The following is a 23,255-nucleotide window of genomic DNA, read 5'->3' on the forward strand; positions in this document are numbered from 1 at the left end:
TCTATTTAATGTTTTCCTGATTTTATGTTTGATCATCTCTATACATAATTCTAATCACAACTCTGGTTATTTAGTTAGGATATACTTCCAGGAAAGGAACTCATGGGTTAAAACCAGGGTTCCCTATTTATGACCAAGTTTTCTACCAGATTTATACCAAGATAAAGTCCTACTGGCAGTGAGTGAGAGACCTATCTCACCATACTCTCACCAACACTGGAAGGGATCAAATGAAAATATGTGTTTGAGTTAGTAGTGACTAACATTCTGATTCAACCCTCTCTTGGGGCCTAAGTTTCCTTATGCATATAAAGAGATAGGGAGGCAGCTGGAGTATGTGATGCCTAAGAGCTAACATTCAATGGTCCCTTCCATCCTTGCTGCTCATTCTTGAGTTGTATAATGTATGTCTGGAATTAACTAATTTCTCCCTTAATTTGGGTTTCCTTGGGAGCAGTGCAAGTCATTTGCTTAGGAGGTGATCCTAGGGGAAAAAAATTAAGTAGATGTGCTCCGGTTTAAGGAAAACAAATATTTGGAAACCAAAGTTCTATACAGAGTTTTTTAAGAACAGGAATTTTAGAAGGTATATCTTAATTTGCAAAACTTCATTTCATTAATAAGCTTGCCCAGTATAGTACAAACATGATTTAGTTGCCAAACATTTGACATTAATTTTTCAGGAAGACACCCACTGCATTAATGATGATATCTGAACTATATTAGCATATCCAGTGCTCAGATAGATTAGTGGCAGGTCAGAATTCAGATCCAAGCCAAAGAATAACACAAGGGTGTCACTGTAGCCTTACTTCTAGACAAACGCTGATATTTTATAGCAGACACTGGTAGGAAAAAATGTTTGAGATGCAAACTAATGGTTTTCATATAGTAAAAAAGCTTTCACATACAAAGTAGTATCCCCATCTTAACTATGGAAAGATTGAGAGAAACCCTTATATCTCTGCCTTCCATCTCTGAGAAGGAAGGAATTGTGAAGTTCATCTAAGTGGCAAGTTCTCATTTATCACAGTGCTGTTCCTGTTAATCAATGCCCTGCAGATGTCTTCTATTCAAATTAATCATTCATCTTCTTCACTGTCAAAGGTTGAGCTTGTTCAGATAGTCATCGATGGAGTCAATTACCTTGTGGATTGTGAAAAGAAGTTGGAGAGAGGCCAAGATATTAAGGTGCCACCCCCTCTGCCTCAGTTTGGCAAAAAGTGAACTTTCCCTTTTCCAATTTATAAATAATCTGTCTGCTGGTACGACAGACATAAATCTCTACTCTGAGAGTTTTTGTACACTTGGAAAAATATAAAATTGTAGATCCTGCCTATCTTTACAATAAAACTCTCCTTAATATATCTTTGCTTTGTTTCTCTGATTTTTAAAATGATACTAAGAAGGGCAAACACATCCAATTACAAGTAAGAAGCAAAATATTTTAAGACAATAAAACTAATATTTGTAAGTTTTGATTTTGCCACAACTTACACACACCTCTAGATAACCCTTTAGCTATCTAGATGTTAGTCAACCCTTTTGGAAATCTCTTATGGACCCCATTGGAAAGTGAGAAATTAATATAATAAACAATTTTCTGGCAAATGGAGCAAGAGGAGACTTACCTATTGAAAGTGTGGAAATAAAGACTATACAAAGAGAGGCTACTGATTTATTCAGACTTTGCTATCACAAGGGTGTCAGCTATCATCAATTGTATTTGGCAGAGACTCAAAGGCAGACATGAGAAATCTTCATGGTGAAAGAAAGGGGAGGCCAGGTATGCTGTGATTGGGGTTGCAGGCATGGGGAAGTTGGAGACAGGCTACCTAGAAGCGGGGTATGCTATGTGATTATTTTGGGAAGCATATTTGGTTTTATCTGATTGGTCCTGAGTTTGAGGCAGGGGCAAAAATTAGGGAAACCAGCAGTCATTGACCAAGTCCTGACCATCCTTTACTGATTGATTGTTACAGAGGTTAGGGTTTGGCCTCCTAGAATGGTTGCTTTAGAGGTTGTGGGTGAGAGTTCTGTTGTCCTGTGGTCTAGCCATTGTCTCTGTATATTCAGTCTCTCAAAAACAATTCACAATTTGATGTCTGAAATACTGATAATGTTTTTAGCATAATCTGAAAGCAGAATTCTTCCTTCAGCATGCAGATTGTTACCTTGAATCTTGTTATTTTCTGTCTATCCTGTGATGTCTATAGCCTGAAGGAACACGATAGAGTAGGTGGGAGCAATTAATTGTGTAACAAGTTAGGAAACAGCTCCACACACAAAAGATAAATACTTTTTAATAGAAATGAGATCAAGTTATGCACCCTATAGTAAGTGAGCACTGCAGGTGCTACAGTTAAACTGGTGCTTTAGTGTATGCATTTGTATTCCCTCCTGCTATATTGAAAAAAAGTATAAGAAGATTACAATTATGCTGGTGCTAATATGCACTACTCTAACTGGTGTACGGTAGAAATTCAGAAAGAGGAAACCATACCAATACAATTTGGAACATCATGCTCAGTACCCCAAATGGTAGAGGGTGAAGGGCTGTTCCTCCAACCAACACCTGAAGGAAAAAGGGAGGATCATAACCTCAGGCAGTGGTTGATACTCTTGGGTTAGAGAAAGGGTAGAGAAGGCTGGTGTCATGGTAAGCACACTGACTCTATAGCCGCATTGCTGGGGTACAAGTCCCAATTCTCCAATTATATGACATTGAGTTACTTAATCTCTAGGTTCCTCAGTTTCCTCTAGATAAAATGAGAACAATGATTATACCTATTGCATTGGGTTGTTGGGAGGATGAAATTAATTAGTATATGAAAGTTTACTTACCAGTGTTCAATGCACAGTATTATGTAGGCATTTGCTAAATAAATAAATCAGTATTATAATCGTATAATGATCCATCTATGAATATGCCTTAACACTATCTTTTAGGGCAAGGCAACAGGACTCATGGTCCCTCTTCTGAAAGACCTTATGAGCTAAGTGGTAAATGGAAGCAAATTCACATTGCTAAATAAGCATTATGCTCATAAGCATAAGTGGGCTGAAGAGACTAGACAGATGTATATACCAACATTTCATTTAAGAAAAGCTGAAAAGAACAAGTATTGTCATAAAGTATAGGGCTGCTGACATACTAAGTCTTGTAATCTATACCACAACATCTAAAGCAACAGCAACATCAACAAGAATTAACTAAATATGTAAGGGACAGAGAATTCCAGATAACATCTCTCCTTTTTTGTGCTGCATTTTTATCTAATTTATTTCTCACCCCTATCCATTAGTTTTTAATTCATCAATAACCTCAGTGACGTTCACTTTCAATACTGGCTTGCTCACAGACTGCTAGTACTTCATCTTTAAATTATCTACATTTCAAACTCTTCATTTGTTGGGCTGTTTGACCTCTGGTATATTACCAGGAATGTACTTGTGTGACTTTACTCTTTAGAAACAATATTCATAACCAAAGACAGTCATTTAAACCAAGTCTATAATCGATTCCTCAACACTCGATCTGGCACCTCACTTTTCTTCAAAATCCTCCATATTCATCAACTATCTTTTCCTGACAGCTCTTCAACCAATTTTCAGATTATGTAATAGCACTTAAATAGGATACAAGAATATGCTTTCTCCTCAAGCACTGACAAGCATTTGAGTGATCTCATCCTGTTTGCAGAAGTTGTGATAAGTTTTAATTTTGCCACAAGAAACAAGCACGCTGGCAATATTACAGTCAAAATAAGACCTTTTATAAGATGAGTCCTTGGAATAGATAAAGGGACTTTTAATTATTAATTAAAATGCTAATTGAATACCATATCTTCCAGTCAAGGGAGTCATATAGCATACAAATAGTTCCTGTTTACTAAGGTCTAGTTCAATCAGTATTCATCAGTCATATGAACAGAGCATGGTTCTGAGTCACAGGCCTTTTAAAATTTGCTGCATTCCTTACATCAGAGGCAGATGCAATGAGAAAGCTTTGATGGCTGAAAAATCATTCTGGCTCTCTCCTACAGGGGAAAAGAAACAGGGGTGTTCTCCTTGACTTCTAAGCTTCCACAGTAAGTCTGCTTATGGAGACTGAGCTACTCTCCCCTCAGGCCAAACGTCATAAAAGAGCATGTCTGAATGTTCTGAAAGAAGCCAAAATAATTTTTTTTTTTTCCTTGAGACAAAGTCTCACTCTGTCACCGAGGCTGATGAAGTGGCACAATCATGGCTCAAACTCCCAAGCTCCAGCGATCCTCCCACCTCAGCCTCCTGAGTAGCTGTGATGACAGGCGCACATCACCATGCCCAGCTAATTTTTAATTTTTTTGTAGAGACAGGGTCTTACTATGTTGCCCAGGCAGGTCTTGAACTCTTGGACACAAGCAATCCTCCTGCCTTGGCCTCCCAAAGTGCTGGCATAACAGGCATGAGCCACTGTGCCCAGCCCAAAAAGAAGTTGTTTTGAGGTCAAAAAATTTGCATGAAATTCAGGCTCAACCACTAACCAGCTACATGACCAAAGGTAAATTATTTAACTCAATAGAGTCTTGGTTTCATTTGTAAAATGGAGAGAATTTCCGCCTTATAAAGTTTTTATGATGATTAAATAAGGCAGTGATTTACTTTTTTTTTTTCTCCTTTTATTGTAACCTATGGGAAGAAATATATTTTACATTAGAACCCAGTACACAAACAGGCAGGCTGCAGGCTCTGGAAGACAGCCAGAAAACTGTGAGTGCCCAAGGTGTGAAACTGTGAAAGGGGGATCATTTGTCCCCAAACACACATCTTCACTGGGGAACCTGAAGGTCCAGATCACAGGAGAAGAATTTGACCTTGCCTGGGAGCTGAGACAAATTTAGAGAGCTGAGCCAAATACAGGGGTAGGGGAAGCAACAGGAAAAGCCCTGTGGGTAACTTTCCATCCCCAGGGAAGCCATTTCTGACTCTGTCTCAGGTATCCTTGGGGAGGGCTGCCAGTGAAATTGGGGAAAGACCACAAGGAGAATGAAATTTCCAGCTGAACTTTGTAACAATTTCGACCAAACACAAAGTCTCCTGGACAGAACCTGGGGAGGAGACAAACAGAGAGTGCAGATACAAGCACAGAAGCTGTGGCATGAAATCTGAAAGCCCTGCTTGCTTCCTCAGTCAGGAGGCACGGAGCCTGCGGCAAGTTCTCAGCCCCACTCACCCGCTGCCTGGAAATAAACTCAGCGCAGCTGGGGATGGGGCAACTGGGCCTCTCGAGTTGAATGGGAGCTGGTAACGCTGTAACTGCCAGCTTTCCCCCACTTCCCTGGCAACATGCATGACAAAGCAAAGGCAGCCATAATCCTCCTGGAAACATAACTTCATTGGCCTGAGAACCACACCCCCACACCCCACAGCAGCTGCAGCAGCCCCTACCCAAGCAGAGTCTGAGCTCAGACACACCTAACCCTGCCCCTACCTGATGGTCTTTCTCTATCTGCCCTGGTAGCCAAACACAGAAGACATAATATCTTGGGGGCTCTATGGCCCCGCCCACTGCCTGGTTCTCCCTATACTACTGCAGCTGATGCTCTCTTGAAAGTGCCACCTCCTGGCTAGAGGCCAATCAACACAAAATTGGCACACTAAACAAAAATACAACCAAGGACCCTCACAGAGTCCATTTCACCCCCTGCTACCTCCACCAGAGCAGGTGCTGGTATCCACGGCTGAGAGATCTGAAGACAGATCACATCACAGGACTCTTTGCAGACACTCCCCAGTACCAGGCTAGAGCCTATTAGCTCTGCTGGGTGGCTAGATCCAGAACAGAAATAACAATCACTGCAGTTTGCCTCTCAGGAAGCCACATCCCTAAGAGAAGAGGGAGAGCACCACATCAAGGGAGCACCCTATGGGACAAAAGAATCTGAATAAGCAGCCTTCAGCCCCAAATCTTCCTTCTGACATAGTCTACACAAATGAGAAGGAACCAGAAAAACAATCCTGGTAATATGATAAAACAAGGTTCTTCATACTCCCAAAAGATCACACTAGCTCACCAGCAATGAATCCAAACCAAAAAGAAATCTCTGAATTGCCAGAAAAATAATTCAGAAGGTTGATTATTAAGCTACTCAAGGAGACACCAGAGAAAGGTGAGTAACAAAAGAAATGTTTAAAAGTTGTCAAAGCACCAACAGTACATTTTGGGATGTGAAATGTAATTTCTTGGAATCTGTAATTTGTACTTAACATTTCAGGCTTGTATTTAATATAATAAATAGGTGTTTGTTATTGTAAAAAAAAAAATGTTACAGGATATGGATGAGAAAATCTCCAGAGAAATACCATAAATTAAAAAAAATCACAACTTCTGGAAATGAAGGATGCACTTAGAGAAATACAAAATACAACGGAAAGTCTCAGCAATAGAATCAAACAAATAGAAGAAAGAACTTCAGAGCTCAAAGACAAGGCTTTTGAATTAACCCAATCCAACACAGACAAAGAAAAGAGAATTTTAAAAAATGAACAAAGCCTCCAAGAAGTTTGGGATTATGTTAAACAACCAAACCTAAGAATATTGGGTATTCCTGAGGAAGAAATCTAAAAGTTTAGAAAACATATTTGAGGAAATAATCAAGGAAAAACTTCCCCTGCCTTGCTAGAGATCTAGATACCCAAATACAAGAAGCTCAAAGAACACCTGGGAAATTCATTTTAGAAAGATCATTGCCTAGGCACAGAGTCATCAGGTTACCTAAAGTCAAGACGAAGGAAGAAATCTTAAGAGCTGTGAGGCAAAAGCATCAGGTAACCTATAAAGGAAAACCTATCAGAGTAGCAGCAAGGGATTGGGGTCCTATCTTTAGCCTCCTTAAACAAAACAATTATCAGCCAAGAATTTTGTATAAGCTTCCTAAATGAAAGACAGTCTTTTTCAAACAAACAAATGCTGAAATAATTTGCCACTACCAACCCAGCACTATAAGAACTGTTAAAAGGAGCTCTAAATCTTGAAACAAATCCTTGAAATACATCAAAATAGAACCTCCTTAAAGCATAAATTTCACAGGACCTATAAAACAAGATTACAATAAAAAAAAAAAAACCCAGGTATTCAGGCAACAAATACCATGATGAATAGAATAGTACCTCACATCCCAATACTAACTTTGAATGTAAACGGCCTAAATCCTCCACTTAAAAGATACAGAATGGCAGAATTGTTATGAATTCACCAAGTATCCACTGTCTTCAAGAGATTCACCTAACACATAAGAACTCACATAAACTTAAAGGAGTGGGAAAACATATTCCATGCAAACACCAAAAGCAAGCAGGAGACATATTTGTCTTATATCAGACAAAACAAATTTTAAAGCAACAGCAGTTAAAAAAGACAAAGAGGGACATTATATAATGATAAAAGGACCTGTCCAATAGGAAAATATCACAATTCTAAGCACCTAACACTGGAGCTCCCAAATTTATAAAACAATTACTGCTAGACCTAAGAAATGAGATAGACAGCAACATAATAATAGTGGGAGACTTCAATACTCCACAGACAGCACTAGACAGGTCATCAAGATAGAAAGTCAACAAAGAAACAATGTACTTAAGCTATAACCTACAACAAATGGACTTAACAGATATTTACAGAACATTCTACCCAGCAAATATAGAATATACATTCTATTAATCAGCACATGGGATATTCTCCAAGACAGACCATACGATAGGCCACAAAACAAGTCTCAATAAATTTAAGAAAATCGAAATTATATCAAATCCTCTCTCAGATCACAGTGGAATAAAAGTGGAAATCAACTCCAAAAGAAACCCTCAAGACGATGCAAATACATGGAAATTAAATAATCTGCTCCTGGAATGATTCTTGGGTCAACAATGAAATCTGATATCAAGATGAAAATTGAAAAAATCTTTGAACTGAGTAATAGTGACACAATCCATCAAAACCTCTGGGATACAGCAAAGGCAGTGCTAAGAGAAAGTTCATACCGTTAAATGTCTACATCGAAAAGTCTGAAAGAGCACAAATGGACAATCTAAGGTCACACCTCAAGGAACTAGAGAAACAAGAACAAACCAAACCCAAACCCAGCAGAATAAAAGAAATAACAAAGATCGACCAGGCACAGTGGCTCACGCCTGTAGTCCCAGCACTGTGGGAGGCTGAGGCGGGCAGATCATGAGGTCAGGAGTTCGAGACCAGCCTGGCCAACATGGTTAAACTCCAGCTCTACTAAAAATACAAAACAAACAAACAAACAAACAAAAAACAAAACTAGCCTGGCGTGGTGGCAGGCACCTGTAATCCCAGCTACTTGAGAGGCTGAGGCAGGAGAATCGCTTGAACTTGGGAGGCGGAGGTTGCAGTGAGCCAAGATCACACCATTGCACTCCAGCCCAGGCAACAGTGCAAGGCTCCATCTCAAAGAAAAAAAGAAAAAGAAAGAAATAACAAAGATCAGAGCAGAAGTAAATGATACTGAAACAAACAAAAATACATGAAATAAATGAAACAAAAAGCTGTTTCTTTGAAAAGATAAATAAAATTGATAGACCACTAGCAAGACTAACCAAGAAAAGGGGAGAAGATCCAAATAAGCTCCATTAGAAATGAAACAGGAGATATTACAACCAATACCACAGAAATACAAAAGATCATTCAAGGCTGCTAGAACACATTTATGTGCATAAACTAGAAAACCTAGAAGAGATGGATAAGTTCCTGGAAATATACAACCCTCCTAGATTAAACCAGGAAGAAATACAAACTCTGAACAGACCAACAACAAAACCAGGACCAGATGGATTCACAGCTGAATTCTATCAGATGTTCAAAGAAGGATTGGTACCAATCCTATTGACACTATTCCAAAAGATAGAGAAAGAGAGAATCCTCGGTAAATCTTTCTGTGAAGCCAGTATCACCCTAATACCAAATCCAGGAAAGGACGTAACAAAAAAAGAAAACTACAGATCAATTTCCCTGAGGAACAGAGATGCAAATATCCTCAACAAAATACTAGCTAACCAAATCCAGCAGTATATCAAAAAGATAATCCACCATATCAAGTGGGTTTCATACCAAGGATGCAGGGATGGTTTAACATCCACAAGTCAATAACTGTGATACACCACATAAACGGGATTAAAAACAAAAATCACATGATCATCTCAATAGATGCAGAAAAAGCATTTGACAAAATCCAGCATCCTTCTATGATGAAAGCCCTCAGCAAAATTGGCATAGAAGGGACATACCTTAAGGTAATAAAAGCCATCTACTACAAACCCACAACCAGTATTATACTGAACTGGGAAATGTTGAAAGCATTCCCCCTGGAACAAGACAAGAATGTCCACTGTCAACACAGTACTGAAAGGCCTAGCCAGAGCAATCAGACAAGAGAAAAAATAAAGGGAATCCAAATTGGTAAAGAAGTCACACTGTCGCTGTTTGCTGATGATAAGATCATACACCTAGAAAACCCTAAAGAATCCTCCAAAAAGCTCTGGAACTAAAAAATGAATTAAGTTTCAGGATACAAAATTAATGTACACAAATCAGTAGCACTGCTATACCACAACAGTGACCAAACTGACAATCAATCAAGAACTCAACCACTTTTACAATAGCTACACACATACACACACACACACACACACACACACACACCCCAACACAAAAACCACTAAGGAATATACCTAACCAAGGAGGTAAAAGACCTCTACAAGGAAAACTACAAAACACTGCTGAAAAAAAATCATAGATGACACACACAAATGGAAACACATCCCATGCTCATGGATGTACAGAATCAACATTGTGAAAATGACCATACGGCAATTCAACGCAATTCCCATCAAAATACCACCATCATTCTTCACAGAACTAGAAAAAACAAACTTAAAATACATATGGAACCAAAAAGGAGCCCAAATAGCCAAAGCAAGACAAAGCAAAAAGAACAAATCTGCAGACATCACATTACCTGACTTCAAACCATACTATAAGGCCATAGTCACCAAAACAGCATGGTACTTGTATCCTCATCTCTCACCTTATACAAAAATCCACTGAAGGTGGATCAAAGACTTAAATCTAAGACCTGAAACCATAACAATTCTAGAAGATAACACTGGAAAAAACCATCCTAGTCACTGGCTTAGGCAACTACTTCATGACCAAGAACCCAAAAGCAAATGCAATAAAAACAAAGATAAATAGATGGAACTTAAACTAAAAAGCTTCTGCACAGCAAAAGAAACAATCAGCAGAGTAAACAGACAACCCACACAGTGGGAGAAAATCTTCACAATCTATAAATCTGACAAAGGACTAATATCCAGAATCTACAAGGAACTCAAATCATGAAGAAAAAAAAAAAAAAAATCCCATCAAAAAGTGGGCTAAGGACAGGAATGGACAATTCTCAAAAGAAGATATACAAATGACCAACAAACATATGAAAACATGCTCAAAATCACTAATGATCAGTGAACTGCAAATCAAAACCACAATGCAATACCACTTTACTCCTGCAAGAATGGCCATAATCAAAAAATAATAGATGTTGGTGTAGATGTGGTGAAAAGAGAACACTTTTACACTGCTGGTGGGAATGTACACTAGTACAACCACTATGGAAAACAGTGTGGAGATTCCATAAAGAACTACAAGTAGATCTACCGTTTGATCCAGGAATCCCACTACAATCCCCCTACTAGGCATCTACCCAGAGGAAAATAAAACATACAAACAAGATACTTGCACATGCATGTTTATAGCAGCACAATTTGCAACTGCAAAAATATGGAACCAGCTCAAATGCCCATCAATCAACGAGTGGATAAAGATATACCTTGGAATACTACTCAGTCATAAAAAGGAACAAAATAATGGCATTTGCAGCAACCTGGATGGAACTGAAGACTATTATTCTAAGTGAAGTAATTTAGGAATGGAAAACCAAACATTGTCGCTCATAAGTGAGAGCTAAGCTATGAGGACACAAAGGCACAAGAATGATACAGTGGACTTTGGGGACTGGGAGTAAAGGGTGGGAGGGGGGTGAGGGATAAAAGACTATATATTTGGTACAGTGTACACTACTCGCATGATGGGTGCACCAAAATCTCAGTAATCACCACTAAAGAACTTATTCATGTTAACCAAACACCACCTGTTCCCCCAAAAACCTATGGAAATAGTAATTAAGAACGGAAACAAAGCAAATTACAACAAGAAAAAAGAGTAAACAGGCAAACACATGGATCATCCAGACATTCGTAAGTCAATAAGAAGATTTTAAGAACAACTTTATGCCTATACATTTGACAATTTCGATGAAATGAGAAAATTCCTTGAAAAACCATCTGACAAAAACTGAAAGATATGATTTGGATTCGAAGAATTTACCCTATTACTTAAAAAACAAAAAACTTCTCACAAAGAAAACTCTAGTGATCTCTTTCAGTGAAATATTCGAAACATTTAAGAAATAAGTTAGACAAACCCTTCTAGAGAACAGAAAAAAAAAGTCATACTTACCAACGTATGATGTTTTTTCTTTTTTTTTTTTTTTTGAGATGAGTTCTTGCTCTGTCACCCAGGCTGGAGTGCAGTGGCACAATCTTGGCTCACTGCAACCTCCACCTCCCAGGTTCAAGCAATTCTCACACCTCAGCCTTCCAAGTAGCTGGGATTACAGATGTGCACTACCATGCCCAGCTAATTTTTGTATTTTTTACTAGAGACAGGGTTTCGTCATGTTGGCCAGGCTGGTCTTGAACTCCTAGTCTCAGGTGATCTGCCTGCCTCGGCCTCCCAAAGTGCTGAGATTACAGGCATGTGCCACTGCACCTGGCCTTGCCATTTTTTTTTCTTTATTTAGACAGGTTCTCTGTTACCCAGGCTGAAGTGCAGCAGCAGGATCTTAGCTCACTGCAGCCTCAAAACTCCTAGGCTCAAGTGATCCTCCTGTCTTGGCCTCCCAAAGTACTGGGATTACAGGCTTTAGACACTATGCCAGCCCCAATTTATAACTTTGATAAACAAGCCTGACAAGTGTATTACAAGGAATAAAAATGGCAGTACAGACTCCAACATAAATGTAAATGCAACAATTAAAAAAAAAAACCCAGTACACACATATATGAATATCCAAATGAATGTATATAAAATCCAAATAAAGCTTTCATGTAACAAAAGTTACCCTTACAATCTGAGATGCACTCTGATACTTTATTCTATACTGTCTTAAACTCTTCCAGTTTTAAAAAATTCTGATTTTAATACATTAAATGGATTTCACAACACATTAAGGGGATAAAATTCAATTTCAAAAACATAGACTTAATTACCTGGCTCAATAATCATTAAATTCCCCTTTTATTCTTTTTATTCTTCATTCAACTCTAAGTATATTGTTCCATTTTCTTCTCCATGTTTTTTGATGAAAAGTTAATGGTTATGCAAACAGTTGTTTTTCTATATGTAATGTGTCATTTTTCTGACGGCCTGTAAGATTTTCAGCAGTTAATGTGCCTAGGTGATTTTCTTCATATTTATACTTGAGTTTCACTGGGCTTCTTATGTTGATTTATCTCTTTTACAAAGTTTGGAAAGTTTTTGGCTATTATTTCTTCAAATGCTTTTTTCTGCCTCATTCTCTATCTCTTCTTTTTTAGGACTCATAATTAGACATATATTGGACCTACTGCTATTGTTCCACAGTACTCTGAGTGTCCATTTTTAAAATAATTTCCCTCCTTTTCTGTTTATTCAATCATTTCCTTTTCTTCTGAATGAATAATTTCTATTGTTCTATCTTTAAGTTTCTAAATTCTTACCTCTCTATTCTACCTCTGTGCTCTCTATTCTGCTACTGAGCTCAACCAGTGATCTTTTTTCATTACAGATATTGTAACTTTTACTTCTCAAATTTTCATTTTTTTTTACATATTCTATTTCTCTGCTGAGATATTCTATCTTTTCATTCATTGTAAACATCTTTGCCTTTATTCATTGAGCACAGTTAGAATAGCTGGTATAAAGTCCTTGTGTTATATCTTTTGGTCACCTTGTTCATCTCTGGGTAAACCTCTGTTGGCTGTCTTTTTCTTGTCATATTTTCCTAGTTCATTCTCTGTCAAGTAATTTTGGATTGTATCCTGGACATTGAGAATGTTATATTTTGTATAACCTGAGTTCTACTGTATTGCTTTAAAAATGACTGACATATTTGTTTTAGCAGGCAATTACCTTGATTAGACTTAAACTGTGGTCTCACCTGCAATGACTGCAAGTTCAATATACAGTTAAGTTATTTAAGCCTCAGTGGTTGTTTTGAAGCTGCTTCATTCACGTGTAGTTCAGGGGTCAAGTAAAGATTTGAGCAGAGTTCATCCAGAGAACCTGAACCTCCACTTCTCTAGGTCTCTCCTCTAGAATACCCCCTTCTGGTGGCTATGCTTATTCCAGGCTCCATCTCCTGGTTTACTAGGCCAGAAAAGAGCTTGGTTCTCTATTGGAATCTTAGCCACTCTGTGCTGTACAGTATCCATGGCACATGCAGGCTAATACTGCAAAATTTGAAATGTACTTTGTGCAATCTCAACCTCTAAGATTTGAATACTCTCCAAAAGCTACCTGCTTTCTTCCAATCTCCAGAGTTCTTGTATAATTTTAAAAATTTAATCAGAGTTTATAGTTCTTATCTGTAGGAGACTGAGCCTATTGGGAGCATACTGCACTATAGAAGTAGACCTCTTTCTCCTTCCAAGACTTTTAAAGAAAACTGATTCTATTTTAATAGGAAAGGGGAGGGAAAAATTAATCTTCTGACAAAACACTTTAAAGTGATCAATAAATTAATTCCAAATGAAGGAAGAAGAATACAATTCTTTTCATTGGGATAAGTGCAATAAATTACAATATCTGTGGAAAGCCAACTATATCCGCAATTACATCGAATATAAATAGTTGGCTGGGCACAATGGCACATGCTTGTAATCCCAGTACTTTGGGAGACCGAGGTGGGCGGATTGCTTGAGGTCAGGAGTTTGAGACCAGCCTGGTCAACATGGTCAAACCCCATCTGTACCAAAAATACAAAAATTAGCTGGGCATGGTGGTGCATGCCTCTAATTCCAGCTATTCAGGAGGCTGAGGCATGAGAATTCCTTGAACCTGGGAGGCAGAGGTTGCAGGAAGCCAAGATTGTGCCACTGCATTCCAGCCTGGGCAACAGGGCGAGACTCTGTCTCAAAAAAAAAAAAAAAAAGAACAAACTACAGCTATGGGCAAAATCTGACTCATCATAGCCACACATTCATTTACATATTGTCTGTGGCTGCTTTTGTACTACAATGGCAGATCTGAGTAATTGCAACAAAGACCATATCGTCCACAAAACTCAAAATATGTAGTATGTGGCACTTTACAGAAAAAAAAAAAAAATTGTGTCAATCCCTGGTCCAAACACTCCACTTAAAAGGCAGAGACCATTAGGGTGGGGAAAAAATTTAAAAAACCAATGATATCCTGTCTACAGGAAACTCACTTTAAATATAAAGACACAAAAAGTAAAAGGATGAAAAAAGACATACCATGACCAATCAAAAGAAAGAGTGTTCTATTTTATTACTAAAGTATACTCCAGAAAAAAAGCATAAAGGGGGGCATTTCATAATTATGCACATGTCAAATTCATTAAGACTTAAACATTCTAAATATGTGCTCATCTAATAACAAGTTTCAAAATATATGATGCCAAAACTAACAGAACTGCAAGAGGAAATAGACAAATATGCAATATTTCTCTCTCTTAGAATTCCATAGAACAAGTAGACAAAGTATCAAGAAAAATCCAGGGGACTTAAACAAGAATATTAACTGTGTTTGGGGCTGCCAAGAAGCAGGTACCAAGACAGGATTTAACATGAAAGTGATTTTTGTGGGAAAGGATAAGAAGAGGTAGATACTTTCAAATCAGTATGCTAGACTGAGAGGGAAGGCGGCAAGAAGGGGTAGAAAAAGTCCTAGACCAAGAAAGGTTCAACTAGGCCAGTGGATTCAGCCGTCTTCACACCTGCTGTAAGAGTTTTGCATCTCCTAAGGCAAGAATGGACTTTACTCAGTTATGAGCTGAACGTAGACTACAGGAAGCCTGGCCTCAGTGTCAACACAACGGTTCATCCAGAGGGGCAGTAACTGAGGTTATTTGTCAATTATGGTCCCTGCAAGAGGGAATTTCAGTTATATATTTTCATGGCCACCACAGTCCACTGTGCATCATACAAATTTACTTCAGGGAAAAGCTCTTCCACGACTTCCATGGGTCTCACATCCTAAGGAACATCTTAGAAGAGGGAGCTTAGTGGTATGAACTAAAGCCCCATTTTTGCTACTCATCTTCAACCTCCTCCATTATCTATTCTAAATTTCCCTCACTTTCATCTATCACCTTGGTAGACTTTGGTGGCTTACTTCATTGTGTAAACCAAACATTCAGCCCTGAGCCTGCAATTACATGTTGTCAGGCCAGGGTTGTGTAATATCTCTGTCAAGTTACCGCAGGACAAATTAACAGTAAGCACCAGGAGGCAGCCCAGTGTCTTATTCCCCACTGCTCCCTGCTCTATGTTAAAGCAGCTTTTTTTTTTTTTTTTTTTTTTTTTGGTTTTTTGTTTTGTTTTGTTTTGTTTTTGAGACAGGGTCTCACTCTGTTGCCCAGGCTGGAATGTAGTGGCACAATCATAGCTCCCTGCAGCCTCAATCTCCTGGGCTCAAGCAATCCTCCTACCTCAGCCACCTGAGTGGCTGGGACTACAGGTATGTGCCACCATGCTTGGCTAATTTTTAACTTTTTTTTTTTTTTTTTTTTGATAGAGATGAAGTCTCTCATTACATTGCCTAGGCTGGTCTTAAACTCCGACCTTAAGTGATCCTCCCGCCTCAGCCTCCCAAAATGCTAGGTTTATAGGCATAAGCCACCACACCTGGCCAGCTCTACCTTTCTGCTCCCAAAATTGACTCCCCCTTTCACAACAGCAACTCCTCTTCTTACCTGTAGTCCCAAGACAAAAAACATTTCTTTATTCCTTTTGATTGTCAAAAACTATTTCATACCAACTTTTTGAAATTTAAAATTGAATCAAGCATAATTTTTAAGTGCAAATCAAGGATATATAGCTGTTACTCAATTTTAATGGAGAAAAGCTTTGTTATGACAGCATATCTAATGTATTTGATAGTCATTCATTTCTCATCTATGCAGGGAACTATCCAGGAACTTAAAATTTTATTGGGAGACAGAATACATGAGGGGGCCTCAAAACCCTCAAAAAAAAGTTAAGGTCAGTTAATAAGACTTCCATCTAAAAATTAAACTAGAAAAATCTGCACATAGTGGAGATTAGCCATCTGTAAAATGAAACCAAAAAACCACCCAGGAGGCAAGATTGGAATTGGAAGATTCAGAAAAGGATGCTGAACCAACTTCATTTTACCCTTTCTGTAAAAAACACTTTTTTTTTTTTTTTTTTTTTTTTAACAGAGAAGGCAAATGGTTATCATGGAACCTAAAAAAGGGGAATTAAGAGATCATAACTGGGCCAGGAGCGGTGGCTCATGCCTGTAATCCCAGCACTTTGGGAGGCCGAGGCAAGTGGATCACCTGAGGTCAGGAGTTTGAGATCAGCATGGCCAACATGGTGAAACCTCGTCTCTACTAAAAATACAAGAAATTAGCCAGGTGTGGTGGCAGACGCCTGTAATCCCAGCTACTCGGGAGGCTGAGGCATGAGAATCGCTTGAACCCAGGAGGCAGAGGTTGCAGTGAGCCGAGATCACACCACTGCACTCCAGCCTGGACAACAAGAGTGAAACTTCATCTTAAAAAAAAAAAAAAAAGAGCGAGATCGTAACTGGTAAATAAAAACCTTCAGCATCATCAGAGAAAGCTCTATTCACCCTAGGGGTTAGACTGTTTGACCATATTCAACCAATCACTTATCTGAGTGCTGTGAAAACACCCACACCAGAAATGAAGGATTAAAGAGGTGTACCATAAATAATCATGTATTCATTCTGCAAACATAATCTATATCTGAAAATGAGTAAACCTAGTTTGAGGTATGTAATTATGAAACTGTAAAAGCAGGATTTAAGAAGAGTTTTTTAATAGCTTCATGAAACTTAAGAGTTACAGTGGAAATCCAATGAACTGATATTATCATTTACTTTTTACTATATACATCAGATTCCCTATTCTCCAAAAGTGTATTAGACTCATAAGCTGTATCTATTTTCAACCTGAATGCCAAATTTTGGCATCATCATAAAATCTTTGTTTGCTTAAAACTTGTTTTTGGCATAAAAGCAATTATGAAAATAGGAAACTCTTTTAAATAATGTAGATGAGGCCAAAAAGGAAGACACTGGGCTCCTGTATTGTAAAAACTGTGCTGCTGAAGACATGTGCAAACATGCATAAAACAGATGTAACTATAGACACAATTTGTGAACACTGCAGACAGGGCCTGAATTACTTGGAACTCATCAGGACTGATGAGGCACTAACTGCATTCAGGTGCACTTCAATCAGAACTAGATTATACCATTAAAATTAACGAGCCATAAGAAGACTTTAATGAATAAAAGAGGGCTGGTATTAAAATCTTTTACACATTTTACTCATTTGGCAACAATGTGGTTAACAGTGCAGTCACATCTCTTTCTGGTAGACAGGTAAAATTTTAATTATTCAAGTTTTTTTTTTTTTTTTTTTTTTTTTTAAGATGGAGTCTCGCTCTCTCGCCCAGGCTGGAGTGCAGTGGCACGATCTCAGCTCACTGCAACCTCTGCCTCCCATGTTCAAGCAGTTGTCTTGCCTCAGCCTCCCGAGTAGCTGGGATTACAGGTGCCTGCCACCATGCCTGGCTAATTTTTGTATTTTTGGTAGAGACAGGGTTTCACCATGTTGGCCAGGCTGGTCTCAAACTCCTAACCTCAAGTGATCTGTCCACCTCAGCCTCCCAAAGTGCTGGGATTACAGGCGTGAGCCACCGCGCCCAGCCTTAATATGTTTTTTAAGTAACACACTCTCTGGCACATCACTTCGATATTCACTTAAATGGCCTATTGGAGGCCGAGGAGGGGGCATTACGAGGTCAGGAGATCGCGACCATCCTGGCTAACATGATGAAACCCCGTCTCTACAAAAAAAAAAATACAAAAAAATTAGCTGGGCGTGGTGGCGGGCGCCCGTAGTCCCAGCTACTCTGGAGGCTGAGGCAGGAGAATGGCATGAACCCAGGAGGCGGAGCTTGCAGTGAGTGGAGATCGAGCCACTGCTTTCCAGCCTGGGCGACTGAGGGAGACTCTGTCTCAAAAAAAAAAAAAAAAGATCAACTTATCTGTACCTGTCTTTTGCTATCCTGTTATTTTTTAAAATAGAAACAAAACATCCTTCTCTGATCCCAAATTTTCTCATTATACTGCTGAGATGTTGTTTTTTCCCTCTTTTAAGTTGTTAGCACTTTTCTAAGTCAGTAAGTCCCCAATCAAAAAAAAAAAAAAAAAAAAAAAACTATTTTCTAGGAATATATTCCCCATTCCATGACAGGGATGGAAAGTACAACCATCTTCAAATAGGGCTACTATAACATTCTGCAATATATAAAGTTGGCAAGGAAAGATGAATATTTGTCAGGTATCAATGTGTACTTTATTATTAGCCCAGCAAGTAATAGAAATACTAGACAATCTCAGGAAGATAACATGGCCATATCTCTCAGCACATGGAAGGAAACAGACATTTAAAATTCTGGATCCACAAAACCTCACATATCAATATTAATCTTGAATGTAAATGATCTAAATGACCCCACTTAAAAGGCACAGAGTGGCAAGTTGGATTAGAAAAGCATGACCTATCCATCTGCTGTCTTCAAGAGACCAATCTCACACATAAGGACATCCACAGACTCAGTAAAGGGTTGGAAAAAGATCTATCATGCAATGGAAAACAAAAGAGCAGGGGTCGCTATTTTTATATCCGATAAAACAAACTAAACCAATAACAGCAAAAAAAAAAAAAGGACAAAGAAGGGCATTATATAATGATAAAGGGTTCAATTCAACAAGAAGACGTAACTATCCTAAATATATATATGCACACAACACTGGAGCAACAAGATTCATAAAACAAGTACTTCTACATCTACAAAAAGACTTAAGACAGCCACCCAATAATAGTGGAAGACTTCAACACCACATTGACAACATTAGAAAGATCATCAAGGTAGAAAACTAACAAAGAAATTCTAAACTGACATTTGACATTTGACCAACTGGATCTAATAGACATCTATAAAATACTTCCACCTATCAACCACAGAATATACATTCTTATTTTATGTTCTGGGGTACACATGCAGGATGTGCAGGTTTGTTACCCAGGTAAATGTGTGCCATGGTAGTTTGCTGCACCCATCAACCCATCACCTAAGTATTAAGCCCGGCATGCATTAGCTATTTTTCCTGATGCTCTCCCTCCCCTAGCCCCTGACCCTGCTGACAGGCCCCAGTGTGTGCTGTTCCCCTCCCTGTGTCCATGTGTTCTCATTGTTCAGCTCTCACTTATAAGTGAGAATATGCAGTTTTTGGTTTTGTGTTCCTGCTTTAGTTTGCCACAAGACACATTCTTATATGCACATGGGAACATACTCCAAGATCAACCACATCCTGGCCATAAACCAAGTCTTAATAAACTAAAAAAAATCAAAATCATACCAATCATACTCTCAAAGTATAGTGGGATAAAAACAGAAATAAATGCCAAGAAGATCGCTCAAAACCACACAATTACATGGAAATTAAACAACTTAGTCCCAGAGGACTTTTGGGTAAACAAGAAAATTAAGGCAGAAATCAGAAAATTCTTTGAAAGAAATGAAAATAGAGAGACAACATACCAAAATATCTAAGATATAGCAAAAACTGTACTCAAAATGTTAGAAAAATCTCAAATTAATGACCTAACATCAGACAGAGGAACTAGAAAAATAAGAACCCCAAAGCTAGCAGAAGAAAAGAAATTTTAGTTATTTCAGAGCAGAACCAAACAAAATTCAGACCCAAAAGTCCATACAAAGAATCAACAAAACCAAAAATTGGTTTTCTGAAGGATAAAAAAGATCACAGACCACTACCTAGATTAACAAAGAAAAAAGAGAGATGATCCAAATAAGCACAGTTAGATATGACAAAGGTGGCCAGGCATGGTGGCTCATGCTTGTAATCCTAGCACTTTAGGAGGACAAGGTGGGTGGATCATTTGAGCCCAGGAGTTCAAGACCAGCCTGGGTAACATGATGAAACCCTGTCTCTACAAAAGTTAGCTGGGCATGGTGGCATGCACCTGTAGTCCCAGCTACTTGGGAGGCTGAAGTGGGAGGATTACCTGAGCCTAGGGAGGTCAAGACCTCAGTGAGCCATGATCATGGCACTGCACTCCAGCCTAGGCAAAAGGGTAAGACCCTGTCTCTAAATAAATGACAAAGGTGGTATTACCACCAATCCCACAGAAATACAAAAGATACTCAGAGACTATTATGAACACCACTATGCACACAAACTAGAAATCAAGAAGAAATGGACACATTCCTGGAAACACACAATCTCCTAAGATTGGATCAGGGAGAAATTGAAATCCTGAATAGACCAATATCAAGTTCTGAAATTGAAATCAGTGATAAAAAAAAAATCTATAAGCCAATAAAAGCCCCAGACCAGATGGATCCACAGAAGAATTCTAACAGACATACAAAGACATACCAATTCTACTGAAACTATTAAAAAAAAAATCAGGGAAGAACTCCTTCCTAAATTATTCTATGATGCCAGCATCACTCTGACACCAAAACCTGGCAAAGACACAACAACAAAAAAAGAAAACTATATGCCAATATCCCTGATGAACACAGATGCAAAGATCCTGAACAAAAATACTAGCAAACTGAATACAACAGCACATCAAAAAGTTAATTTACTACGATCAAGTAGGCTTCATTCCCAGAAAGCACAGTTACCTCAACATGTGCAAATCAATAAATGTGATTCAGCACATAAACAGAAGTAAAACAAAAACAATATAATCATCTCGACAGACACAAAAAAAGCTTTTGGTAAAATCTAATATCCCTTCATGATAAAAATCCTCAAGAAACTATGCATCAAGGTGTTGTGGCTCCTTCACTCCCATAGTTCGGTGAGTTCCAAGTTCTTGTCCTATGACCAAGAGGAATGAGGTTCACGGACACTAGAGGGTAAGGCATAGATTTTTATTAAGTGACAGGAAAAGCTTTTAGCAGCAACAGGGGACCTGAAAGTGGGTTGATGCCTACGGGCTTGTCCCCAGAAGTTTTTGTCCCCTCTTTCCAGGGGCGTTTTTCTCATTTGCATCTTGCACAACCCTCTATGTCCTGGTTGCTTCCTGGTCCCACTTCTTTCTGCACAGGTGTGCTCTTGTCCAAAGTTACTCCATCTTAGTTATTAACCATAAACATCACAGAAAAGCCCACATGGCAGGGGGGTGAAACTACCATGCAGATGTCATGTTAACGATTTATATATAATGAGCTGGGTCAAGTTAAGGACGTTACGTTTATTTACTGCACCTGTGCCTAAGTTGGGACACTCCCTTCTTGGGCAAACATCCTGGTATAAGAGGAAGCTCTTCAACACATTTCCACCTGCTTGCTACATAACAGGGGCAGTGCAGTTGTGGTCCTATAAGTGTTGTTCTTCTCCAAAGACCTTCCCTAACTGCCTAGCCAGCCCCTAACTGCTCCTCTTTCAAAAGGAACATATTCCAAATAATAAGAGCCATCTATGACAAACCCACAGCTAACATCATACTGAACAAGCAAAAACTGGAGAAGTTCCCTTGAGAATTGGAATAAGACAAGAATGCCTTCTCTTACCACTCATATTCACCATAGTACTAGAAGTGCTAGCCAGAGCAATTGGGCAAGAGAAAGAAATAAAAGGCATCCAAATAAATGTCTTCATGGATGATATGATTCTATACCTAAAAAACCCTAAAGCTGGCTGGGCATGGTGGCTCATGCCTGTAATCCCAGCACTTTGGGAGGCCAAGGCGGGAGGATCATGAGGTCAGGAGTTCAAGACCAGCCTGACCAACATGGTGAAACCCGGTCTCCACTAAAAATACAAAAAAAAAAAATTAGCCAGGAGTGGTGGCGCGTGCCTGTAATCCCAGCTACTCAGGAGGCTGAGGCAGGAGAATCACTTGAACTCGGGAGATGGAGGTTGCACTGAACCAAGATTGCGCCACTACACTCCAGTCTGGGTGACAGAGTGAGACTCCGCCCAAAAAAAACAAAAAACAAAAAAAACAAAGCTGTCATCAAAAAGCTCCCAGAACTGATAAACAACTTCAGTAAAGTTCGAGGACACAAAATCAATCTATAAAAACAGTAGCATTTCTATATTCCAATAACATTCAAGTTGAAAGCCAACTCGAGAATGCAATCCCACGTACAACACACACACACACACACACACACAGAGAGAGAAAAGTACCTAACAACATATCTAACCAAGAAGGTGAAAGGCCGCTACAAGGAGAACTACAAACACAGATGACACAAACCGATGGAAAAACATTCCATGCTCAGATTGGAAGAATCAATATCATTGAAGCAGCCATACTGCCCAAAGCAATCTACAGATTCAATGCTATTCTTACCAAACTACCAATGTCATTTTTCACAGAAGTAGACAAAAGCTATTCTGAAATTTACATGGAACCAAAAAAGAGCAGGAACAGCCAAAACAATCCTAAGGAAAGGGAACAAAGTTGGAGGTATCATATTACCTGACTTGAAACTATCCTAATAGGTTACAGTAATCCAAACAGCATGGAACTGGTACAAAAAGAGACAGAGACCAATGGGAATAGAATAGAAAAACCAGATTTAAAGCTGCACAACCATCTTATATTCAAGAAAATCAACAACAAAAAATCAATGGGGAAAGGACTCCCTATTTAATAGTGTTGGGATAGCTGGCTAGCAACATGTGGAAGAATGAAACTGGATCGTACCTTTCAAAAATTAACAATAGATAGATTAAAGATTTAAATGCAAGACCTCAAACTATAAGAATCCTAGAAGAAAATCTAGGAAACACCATT

The 23,255-nt window shown here is 38.7% G+C and overlaps 2 protein-coding genes across 20 annotated transcripts in view; one reads left to right on the top strand and one right to left on the bottom strand.

Annotated features, from left to right (window-relative positions):
• CKMT2 (creatine kinase, mitochondrial 2) overlaps positions 1-1,367 on the top strand; it is a 33,694-nt gene extending 32,327 nt beyond the window's left edge. For both annotated transcript variants that reach the window (XM_055298184.2, XM_055298183.2), the window contains exon 10: positions 1,108-1,367. In XM_055298184.2, coding sequence (XP_055154159.1) covers positions 1,108-1,227 — 120 coding nt within the window. In that variant the 3' untranslated portion in view covers positions 1,228-1,367. The remainder of the gene's footprint in view (positions 1-1,107) is intronic.
• The window catches only part of LOC134731740 (uncharacterized), a 63,801-nt gene that overhangs the window by 32,934 nt on the left and 7,612 nt on the right, over positions 1-23,255 (bottom strand). The window lies entirely within an intron of this gene.

This window comes from Symphalangus syndactylus, chromosome 11 (assembly GCF_028878055.3).
Source record: "Symphalangus syndactylus isolate Jambi chromosome 11, NHGRI_mSymSyn1-v2.1_pri, whole genome shotgun sequence".
NCBI lineage: Eukaryota > Metazoa > Chordata > Mammalia > Primates > Hylobatidae > Symphalangus > Symphalangus syndactylus.